General features: G+C 44.2%; 1 protein-coding gene across 1 annotated transcript in view; it reads left to right on the top strand.

The window, feature by feature from the left end:
• The window catches only part of MICOS10 (mitochondrial contact site and cristae organizing system subunit 10), a 34,052-nt gene continuing 22,600 nt past the window's right edge, over nt 1-11,452 (top strand). Inside the window, exon 1 of the mRNA XM_060624978.2 lies at nt 1-154. Within this exon, the coding sequence (XP_060480961.1) occupies nt 91-154 (64 nt within the window). The 5' untranslated portion in view covers nt 1-90. The remainder of the gene's footprint in view (nt 155-11,452) is intronic.

Below are 11,452 nucleotides of genomic sequence, written 5' to 3'. Positions count from 1 at the left end.
CTTGAGGCCGAGGCCGGCTCTCGCGAGACTTGCCTGGAATCGAAGCGCGGGGCCCGACCTTAAGGAAAGTGGGAGCTGCGGGTGGGGAACATGTCGGACTCCGAGCTCGGCAGGAAGTGGGACCGGTGCATGGCGGATGCGGTCGTGAAGATAGGTGAGAAGCCTCTCGCCCCTGCAGGCCCCTCCCGGAGCCGAGCGGCCGGCTCCAGGCCCCGCTGACCAGGAGGGCGGGAGGGAAGCCCCTGGGGAGGTCAGGCCGACCGGCCTGGTCCAGCCCCTCCGGCCAGGGACAGCTGCCCGAGCCGGGCGGGGGGTCACTCGGACGGCGGGGGCCCCGGCCGGAGGACCCTGGGCGTCCGCGCGAGGTGGGAGGGGAGGAGTCGCAGCCCCGAGGGAATAGGGGACGGTCGGGCTGGCAGGTGGCAGGAGAGGTGCAGAGCTCATCGAGTAAAAAGCGGTCTGCAGGGCACAACCTCGTGCCGGAGGCTGGAAATTCTCCTCGGGGGCCGCATCTCCCGCACGGGGAGTGGAGCCGGGTCAGGGTCACAGTGCTGTCCTGCCGAGACAAGTGCCTTCTAAAGAAGGTCATGGGGAGCGTTTTATAGACACCGACAGGCCCTCACGGGAGTTGCTGTCATTCCCGAGTTGTATTTATTTGATTATCTGATTTATTGGCCTCAGAGTAGTCTGCGCCCTGAAATTGGAGACATAGTGATCTGGAAAGAGAATAGCCCAGGGAAATGAGAGATTGGACACTTCTTGGTTCTCGATGTAACTACGCGGAGCCTGTTAACATGTGCTCAGTGACGACACAGATTGTGAAGTCACTGCATGGAGGGGAGGGGAAAGACGGAAGCTAATTTATTGAGCGTGTACTAAGTGCCAGACACTGCGCTCGGTGCGCAACTTAATACATTATCTCACACCGGTAGTGCAACGGGGAGGCAGGTGAACGAATTGGTCCAGGGTCTAATAAGTGACAAAGTTTCTAATAAGTAGCAAAGTTGGAAACTTAACTCAGGTTTTCTGGCTTCAAGCCCCATGCTCGCTCTTTGTTACTAATTCTTACTATCCAGATTTGATATTTTTGTATGGAAAATTTAAGAGGATTTAAGATTGTGCCCATTGAATGAAAATGTTGAAAGAGATTTAAGATTGTAAGCACCATGAGAACAGAGATGCTTTCTGGTTTATTCATTGCTGTATCTCCTGCCCCTTTCTAGGTTTTCCAGTGCTTAATAAAAATTGTTGAGAATAAGTTAATAAGTGGAGTACTACTTACTTGATCAAAGCTGTCACTTCGCCCTTGAATTACTTATCAGCTGTGTGATTTGGGGCAAGTTGTTTAACCCTCTCGCCCTCTTGTTTCCTCATTTGTAAATGGACAATAGTAATTATTACTATCTCACAGAGTTATTAAGGCTGCGAGTTAGTCTAAGTAAAGGCTTGAGTATGAGCCACTGAAGAATGAGTTATTCTGTAAGTGAGCCAAGAAATACAGTTTTTGTGATTGTAAACAGCTCACATTTAGGGGCGAAGATGTAACCGTGGATATCCTATGGCCACATTAAGGGAGGTGTGTGGGTGGCTTAGTGGGTTACGTGTCCAATTCTTGATCTCAGCTCAGGTGATGATCTCCCAGTTCATGGGATTGAGCCCTGAGTCGGGCTCTGTGCACACAGCACGGAGCCTGCTTGGAATTCTCTCTCTCCCTCTCTCTCTGCCCCCCCCCCCCCAGCTTAGACGCACTCTCTCTCTCTCTCTCTTCCTCTAAATAAATAAATAAATAAATAAATAAATAAAAAACCAAGCCACAATAAGTACTACAAAGTATGATGGCAGTAGTTAAGAGGGGGAGGCAGACAGCTGAGTTGGAAATTACCAACTCTCGCCCTTCACCCCCATCCTCTCTACTGTTGTAGCTTTGGGTAGGCTCGCTTCCTTCACTGTGAAATGGAGATTAAAGGGGCGCCTGGGTGGCTCAGTTGGTTAAGCGGCCGACTTCGGCTCAGGTCATGATCTCACGGTCCATGGGTTCGAGCCCCGCGTCGGGCTCTGTGCTGATGGCTCAGAGCCTGGAGCCTGTTTCAGATTCTGTGTCTCCCTCTCTCTGACCCTGCTCTGTCTCTCTCTGTCGCAAAAATAAATAAATGTTAAAAAAAAAAAAAAATTAAAAAAAAAAAAAAAAGAAATGGAGATTAAAAAAAAACCCAAAACAGTTTTACCTAAAAGGATTAGGAAGATTGAAGGATAGTGAAGTAATCAGATTCTCAGCCCAGTGCCTGGCACTTCCTCAGTCAGCAGACGGTAGTAGGGTAGTAGCAATCACTGTTGGTATTGATATTGTTGTGCTGCTCAGGATCACCTGAGGCAGTGAGTAGCGTCACTGTCATTCATGAGGTGGGACACTGGTGGGGGGTGGGGGATACAGGGGTGAAACAGTTAAATGGGGGCACAGTGATACACGATTACAGATAAAAGTTAAAATGAGTGGCTCAGGCTCCTGCTGTAGAGCTGTTATAAAGCAAGTAAGTGCAGTGATGGGCTGAGGCCATCCAGCAAGAGTTTGCAAGGAAAATGGGCTTTGACCTGACCTTTGGAGAATGACTTGGACTTGGATAGGCCGGGAGGGTGGGAGAATTTGAACAGAGGCCCAGTTGAACTTTTATAGAGCAGGACACTGAAGCGTGGAGAGGTTAAGAAGCTAGGTGTGGAGGAGCAGGGGTTAGAACGTAGCTATTCTGAAGTCAGCATCCCTCCTCCCTGAAGAAGGGTGGTTTAGGTGGAGTCAGAATTGTGAAATGTCTTAGAGAAATTCCACTTTGTCTTAAAGGCTTTTGAGTTGCCTTTGGCTTTTTCACATGCATTCTGCATATTCCACACAGGCTGTCTTAAAAATCTTGTTACTGGGGCGCCTGGGTGGCGCAGTCGGTTAAGCGTCCGACTTCAGCGAGGTCACGATCTCGCGGTCCGTGAGTTCGAGCCCCGTGTCAGGCTCTGGGCTGATGGCTCGGAGCCTGGAGCCTGTTTCCGATTCTGTGTCTCCCTCTCTCTCTGCCCCTCCCCCGTTCATGCTCTGTCTCTCTCTGTCCCAAAAATAAATAAAAAACGTTGGAAAAAAAAAATTTAAAAAAAAAAATCTTGTTACTTTCTGCCTCTAGGGCTCATTAGTTCTAGGCTGGTGTAGAATCATGGGATGGTTTTAAGCAACAAATAATTATTGGGTTCCAGGCCAGTCAGTGGGCAAATGGAGAAGCAGAAGGCATTTCATTTGCCTCAACAGGGAATTGATGTGATATCAATGGAATTTTGGTATGATTGTTCTGGCGGTGTTTTATAAAGAACAGATCAGGAGTTGAAGCCAACGGTGCTGTGAGTGCGCCTGCACTGTCAGACCAGAAAGGAATGAGTATATTTGAGAAACTTCACACTTTGTTCCCCATTTATAAAATGGAGACAGTAATTCCCACCTCCTCTAGGCTAGAACAGTGCCAAATTCATAGCAGGAACCCAGTAAATGCTGTTTTCTTCATCTTTCTCTCCAAATAGTTAACTTTGCCTTATTCCATTTCTTGCAAAGAAGACTCCAAGGTTAGAATGTGGTTAAGGGGTGATTCATTGATCAGAACTTGGAAGTAAAAAGTAACAAGACTCATAACTGATCACGGGGGTGGCAGGAGAGAGAGCAGTGAGAGCAAAGATCGTGATTCTGGTTGCTTTTCTGCTTACATGGTTGAACTGTTTGAGAATGATCATGCAGTTGAGAAGGAGGCTTTAATTTTGCAGAAGAAACTGAGTTCAGATCTGCAGGGCACAGTCCCTTTAGCAGGGGGACTTAGAGAAAGGGCGTAAGAGGGATGAAGCACCAAAGCACTTGGGGAGGCTTTAGTCTGAGAGATCTTTGAGACGGTGCAGATGCACACACTCTGTAGTGAGTGTCGGTTCCTAGTCCCGTAGGCAGTGAGGTTATGGAACTCTAAACCTCTTTGGCTGCTTGCTTCCTGGTCCTGCAGAACAGAGGTGGAGACTCAGAGTGGCGGCCTGCGGTAAGATAGGTTTTATAGCAGATGCAGGCAGGGAAGAAGGGCCAACAATGGGCTTTCAGCTGGATCTTGGTAATGTCATGCTCTGGCTTGACCGAGACGGAAGGGAAGCCAGGGTGAATGGACAGCTCCCTTTGTGAGCTCTTCTCTGGCTGCCTTAGACCTGAAGTGTTTTTGTTCTCTTCTCACTGGTTTGCTAAAGAATGACTATTTTCATTGCTCGTGTTTAGCTTAGAGGTAATACGTCTGAGTTAAAGAGCACATAAGCTTGTACTTTAGACAGTTCTTAAAACAAAACAAAACAAAACAAAACAAAACAAAACCCCCCAAACTGCCCTTCAAGGATCTCTTACTCTGAAGCTTGGGCAGTGCCTCAACAGAAAAGTCTCCTATGATTTTGTCCTGTAGGAAGAGCTATATTTACTTACGAATACCTTTCCCCTGCCCTTTGCAGTTTTATTTTCCCTGTTAATTTTGGTTTTAAAATATCTATTTTGTGTGCGCGGTAGGATAGGTGGTTTCTAATATGGTTTGACCTAATATATTGAACCCATGAATCAAACAAAACAAAACAAAACACATGCTTCCCTGTAATAGGCACAATAGGCCATTGTTCCTGACACATCTGTTTCTCTCTTTCAGCTCTTGTTCCTTTCTTTTCCTTTCTCCCCCTCACATTTTTACCCTTCTCTTTGGCCTCTGTTCTTATTCCTGCCACTCATAGGCATTGCCTAGTTCCTCCATAAAGTTTGAAATTAATGTATCTTTTTTTTTTTTAAATAAACTTGTTCGCATTGAATAAGTGCCCGGTTTGTTCTCCTTCACAGCACTGATTTTTCTTAATAGCACATATCACCATCTGAAATTTGCGATTTGTTTCTTACTTGAATGTGAACTCATGAGACTCAGAGGCTTTTTTTTTGTTCACTGTTGATCCCCTAACCCCTGGCCTAGAGGAGGCATACAATAATTACTGTTAAATGAATGACATGTATTGCTGAGAATTTTGCAGACTACATTCTCTGCCCATATTTGCTCCTCCTCAGTGTGTTTATTAAGTGAATAAATTAGCATTTAAATTAAAAAGCCAGAGTAGATTTCACGTGAATTTCTGCCAGTTCACATCTTCCATCATGTGTCCCTGTGATCTTGGGACTTTTACCAACTTTTTATTTCATCTGGGGATATAAATGATTGTCAGTAGATCTTAATAATAAACTAGTATTAGAGATGCCTGGGAGTAGTCAGCAAAGAAACATGAGGCAGAGAGCACTTTTGTATTTGAACAAGTAGAGGGTGATGTTGGTTTAAGTCGTAGTGCCAAAGCCTTATTGCAGGAAATTAAAAAGGAGTGAAGAATATTACATTTTATGAATGGCATGTTCCATTAGGTTTTTTTTTTTTTTAAGTTTATTTCTTTATTTTGAGAGAGACAGAGCTCAAGCTGGGGCAAGGGCAGAGAGAGAGGGAGAATCTTAAGCAGGCTGCGGTGGTCAGCACAGAGCCCAGTGTGGGGCTTGAACCCATGAAACTGTGAGATGATGACCTGAGCCAAAATCAAGAGTCAGATGCCCAACTGACTGAGCCACCCAGGTGGCCCATATTCCGTTAGTTTTTATCTAAATGCATCGTTAATGGTTTTTTGCTAATTTTATGGATTTATTGTGTTTTTTTTTTTTTTAAGTTTATTTATTTTGAGAGAGAGAGAGGGAGAGAGAATATCCCAAGCAGGCTCTGTGCTGTCAGCGCAGAGCCCATCTCAGGGCTCGATCCTATGAACTGCAAGATCATGACCTGAGCTGAAACCAAGAGTCAGACGCTTCACAGACTGAGCCACCCAGGCGCCCCTTATGGATATATTTTTAAGTTTTATCAGATTTCTTGAATGCTCTGGTTTTCTTTCTCCACTCCGTCCACGGGCTGTGTTGTTTGTTTTCCTTGTACGTACTGAGTAATTTGTCTTGTGTGTACCCACGTGAATAAATCACACATTCTTGTTAACAAGAATAGAAAGCATTGTGTCCTGCCAAAATAGAGGGCTTAAAAGCTCTGGGACAAGCTGGTGCCCTCAGCTTGTGCTCGTCACTCTGGACTGGATGGGCAGTTGTATGTTTTCTGTTTCCCTGGGAAAATAAGATTCCAGATGAGAAAATCCCAGCTATGAGACTTAGGGAGGTACTTCCCTGTGACTTGAGAATTTCTAAGCCCTGCAAGTGTGGGTCATGGAAGCACTGCCACTGCCCCCAGAGCCTTGTTATAATTCACTCAAGTGCTAGGTCTGTGCATGCCAGGCTATGACCTCACACCAAGCTGATGTCTGTGTGAGTGGCCAGGGTTGCAGATTTGCCTGAGGAAGCTTTGAGGAACATCTGATTCTGGTACTTCCCGGGTTCATATGGGGGTCCTGGCATCCCTAGTGTGACTTGAAAAGTTCTAAAATTGACTGTATCCCTTTTCCCCACGTTTCGTTCCCACTGTGAGGCCAGAGTATGGAATATCTAGTCTTCTAACCTGTGAATTGGTGGGGAGATCTCAAAGAGATCTTAGTTTTCTTAGTAGCAAGGAAAAGTGCAAGCCATGGACATTTGCAAGCACCCTTAGAATGTATTCCATTCAGTGGACTATGGGGGCATTCATGTTCTTGTACTTTTCCTTTCCTTGATTTTTTTTCATTAGAAATAAATATACCAAAAAACAAAAAACAAAAAAAAAGAAAACAATATACTAAGGGGTGTGCACCTGGCTCAGTCAGTAAAGTGTGTGACTCTTGATCTCGGGGGCCTGAGTTTGAGCCCCACGTTGGGTGTAGAATTTACTTTAAGAAAGGAAGGAAGGAAGGAAGGAAGGAAGGAATATACAAGTAAGTACCTATCTGTGCCTCAGTTTCTTCATCTATAGAATGGTAGTACCTTCCTCAGAGGGTTGTTATGAGTAAGGATAAAATGAAATACTCTCTATAGAGCTGATTAAGATATTACCTGTATTTGAAAAATATTAGCTCCAAGCATGTAAATGAAGGATAGCAGTGATAAGTTAAAATAGCTAACACGTTTGCTTTTATTTTGCTGTTGTGGGTAGTACTGAAGCCTAATGATCAGTATTGCAGCTTATATATATACTAGCGATCATTCATGTATATGTCCCCAAACAATTTCATACCAGGCCTTGTGGAAAGCCTGGGGGGTGAAGTGCACAGGTAGTAGGCACTGGCCTTACCCTGGCTCACCTTCTGGAAGAAGGAGTTCCATCTTGGAGAATATGTTGGCATTTAGTAGGTGGACCGGGTGGACAGTTGTATTCTAGGCCTTGGAAACGGTCCAGGCGGTGTCCCAGAGGACAGAGAGGCTTTGACTTCTTCAGGGAATGATGATAATGGCTACCATTTATTGGACACTGTGCCAGATTCTGGCATCTTACATTACATTTTACATACATTATCTCAATTCTTTAAAAAAAAGTTTTGTTTTGTTTTTTAATGTTTATTTTAGGGAGATGGAGAGACAGAGACAGAGACAGAGACAGAGACAGAGACAGAGACAGAGCATGAGCCGGGGAGGGGCAGAGAGAGGGGGAGACAGAATCCGAAGCAGGCTCTGGGCTCCTAGCTGTCAGCATAGAGCCCGATGCGGGGCTCGAACTCCTGAATCGTGAGATCATGACCTGAACCAAAGTCGGACACTTAACTGACTGAGCCATTCAGGTGCCCCTATCTCATTTAATTATTATACCCTTATGGGTACTCTCCCCTTTTTTCCCCATTTTTTTTTATTGTGATGAAATATACCATCTGAGCCATTTAAAATGTATAATTAAATGATATTCAATACATTCATAATGTTGTGCGGTTATTGCCACCATCCATCTCCATAACTCTTCATTTTGTAAAACTGTAACTCCTTTTACCCATTTAACAACAACTCCCTCCAGCCCCTGGCAACCTCCATTCTACTTTCTGTCTCTGATTTTGTCTACTCTAAGTACTTCATCTACATCGAATCATACAGCCCTTGTCTTTTTGAGACTGGTCTCTTTCACTTTGTGTGATGCCCTCAAGGTTCATCCATGTTGTAGGATATATCAGAATTTCCTTCCTTTTTGGGTCTGAATAAGATTCCACTGTGTGTGTGTGTGTGTGTGTGTGTGTGTGTGTGTGTGGCATTTTGCTTATTCACCTGTCGATGGGCACTGTTGTGAATAACGCTGCTATGAACATGGGTATACAGCTGACCTTGCTTTCAGTTCTCTTGGGTATATACCCGGAAGTGGAATTGTTGGATCATATTGTAATTCTGTTTTTTACCATTTTGAGGATCTGCCCTCCTGTTTTCCACAGCAGCTGTACCATTTTACATTCCCACCTGTACTGCACAAGAGTCCCAATTACTTCACATCCTCACTGACACTTGTTATTTCCTTCCTTCCTTTCTTTTTATTTTAAAGTTTATTTATTTATTTTGAGGGAGAGAGCGCACGCACACCCTGCTCACGAATGAGATCATAACCTGAGCTGAAATCAAGAGTTGGATGCTCAACAGACTGAGCCCCCAGGCACCCCCCATTTCTTCTTCTTCTTTTTTTTTTTTTTTTTAATATTTATTTTTGAAAGAGAGAAAACGAGCACCTGGGGGAAGGGCAGAGAGAGAAGGAGACACAGACTCTGAAGCAGGCTCTAGGCTCTGAGCTGTCAGCACAGAGCCCAACGCGGGGCTCGACCTCAGGAGCTGTGGGATCATGACCTGAGCCAAAGTCGGATGCCCAACCGACTGAGCCACTCAGGCTCCCCCCCGCTTTTCATTTTTTAATAGTAACCACCCTAATGGGTGTAAGCTAGTATCTCATTGTAGTTTTGATTTTCATTTCCCTGATGATTAGTGATGTTGAGCATCTTTTCATGTGATTACTCGTCATTTGTATGTCCTTGAAAATGTCTATTCAGGCCCTTTGTCCATTTTTGAATTGGTTTATTGTTGTGTTTTAGGAGCTCTCTATATATTCTGGATATTAACTCCTTATCAGATAGATGATTGGTATATATTTTCTCCCATTCTGTGGATGTCTTTTAACTCTGTTAATGTTGTCTTTTGAATCACAGAGTTTAAACATTTTTGTGAAGTCCAGTTTGTCTGCTTTTCCCCTTGTTGCCTGTGCCTTTGGTGTCCGAATGGGAAAAACTCCGTTTTTTCCTTATTCCCACACTCGCAGTACATCTGGCACCTGACGTGTGGGTTTTCCACAGCAAGTGGCTCCCTGACCCCAGCTGAGTGTCTTCTAATTCACTTCAATTCTGACGCTCACTGGACCCCATGGGTTAGGGCTCAGTCACGTAAGACTCCCCCGCCTCAGATGCCAGTCACAAGTCCACGCTGTTGCCTGTGCTTCTGGCTGGCTGGCTATGAATCACAGTTCCCATGACCCCCTCCCAGGGATTGGTAATTTGCTAGAATGGCTGGCAGAACTCAAGGAAACAGTTTACTTACTAGATTACCAGTTTATTACCAAGGATATTAAAGACCATGAATGGACAGCCAGATGAAGAGACACACAGACTGGGGACCCGAGGTCCAAAGTGCAGGAGCTTCTGCTTCTGTGGAATTGGGGTGTGCCACCCTCCTGGCACGTAGATATGTTCACTGACCTAGAAGTTCTCAGAACCCGTACTTTCGGGATTTTTATAGAAGCTTCATCATGAAGGCCTTGCCTGATCAGTCATTAACTCACTTTCCAGTCCCTCTTCCCTTCTGAGAGGATGCAGGGTGGGGCTGCAAATTCCAGGCTTGGCTTGGTCTTTCCCGTGACCAGCTCCCACCCTGGAGCTATCCAGGAGCTCTGAGATTTGCCTCATTAGAACAGACACTCCTATCACCCAGGAAATTCCGAGGGATTTAGGAGCTCTGCCAGGAATTGGGGGCAGAGACTAATATATGTATTTTTTGTTATTTCAGCGTCGTATCCAAGAAATCATTGCCAAACCCAATATTGTGAAGCTTTTGCCCTGACTTTTCTCTAAGGGTTTTTTAGCTTTTACATTTAGGTCTTTGATCTGTATTGAGTTAATTTTTGCATATAGTGTCAGATAAGGAAGGTTCCAGTGTCATTCTTTTGCATGTGGATCTCCAGTTTTCTCTGCACCGTTTGTTGAAAAGACTGCTGTTCCCTAAATGATCTTGGCACCCTAGTGAACAGTGATTTGACCATGTATGCAAGAGTATATTTCTGTGCTCATTATTTTATCCCATTGAGCTGTATGTCTGTCTTTGTGCCAGTACCACATGGTTTTGATTCCTGTAGCTTTGTAGTAAGTTTTGAAATTAGGAAGTGTGGGCCCTGCAGGTTTGTTCTTTCTCAAGATTATTTGGGCTATTCAGGGTCCCTTGAGAGTCCATGTGCATTTTAGATCGGTTGTTCGACTTCTGCAGAAAACTTCTTAGGATTTTGATTAAGGATTGCATTGAATTTTAGATTTAGAATTTTAAATTGAATCTAAATTTGTTTCTAGTTAACAAATAGAATACTGCTTATTAGTATTCAATACTATTTATATTTATAATATTTATATTAATAGTATTAACACCATTTATTCTGTTACAGAATACTATGGTATGGATATACCACATTTTGGTTATCCATTGCCAGTTTATGGACATTTACGTTGTTGATACTTTTTGGCTATTATGGATAATGCTGCTGTGATCAAGTGTACAAGTTCTTACCTGAATGTATGTTTTCATTTCTCTTGGGTGTGTATGTATCTAGGAGTGGAATTGTTGGGTTGTGTGGCAACTCTTTGCGTAGCATTGAGAAAAACCACGGAATGTGGGGCTGAGGACGGACATGGTTGGATTTCTGATTTCAGAAAGATGAACGAAGTAGAAAGGACCAAGATGGAGGCAAGGAGATCGGTTAGTATATTACTGCAAGTTCATGCCAAAGATGAGGTGGTCCAGTTAGAGGAAATCAAAACCAAGATGGGGCCAGAGGAGTGGAATGGAGACAGATGTCACAGATGTTACGGTGTCATGCATTGGTCATATTTATGGAACCTGAAATGCTCATGAGCAGGAGGAGTCAGGGTGATGCCAAGGCTATGTAAATGGAGAATGGCTTTGCCCTTGACAGGTGGGGAGCCCAAGCAACATTTTACAGTTTATTAATTTCTGGTATGTCTGGAGATGGGTCTCTGGTGATATGCAGCTCAGTCAACAGAGATGAAATTGCTTTTGCCCTGCAGTAATCTTCACGAAAAGAAAGGGTTTGGCCTTATTTCTTCCCTGTTAAGAAAGTAGGACAGAAATGACTTAGCAGCTGACTTGCCTTTGAATTAGCCAGCAGATTTTGTGTATTCCTCCAGTAATCGATCAAGTGTAGTGAAATTAATTAAGGCTGTTTTTTTAAGGCCACTTTCATGTTTA

This window comes from Panthera onca, chromosome C1 (assembly GCF_046562875.1).
Source record: "Panthera onca isolate mPanOnc1 chromosome C1, mPanOnc1 haplotype 2, whole genome shotgun sequence".
Lineage (NCBI taxonomy): Eukaryota > Metazoa > Chordata > Mammalia > Carnivora > Felidae > Panthera > Panthera onca.
Note: the sequence above shows the minus strand (reverse complement) of the source record. Positions and strands in the feature narration are given on the sequence as shown.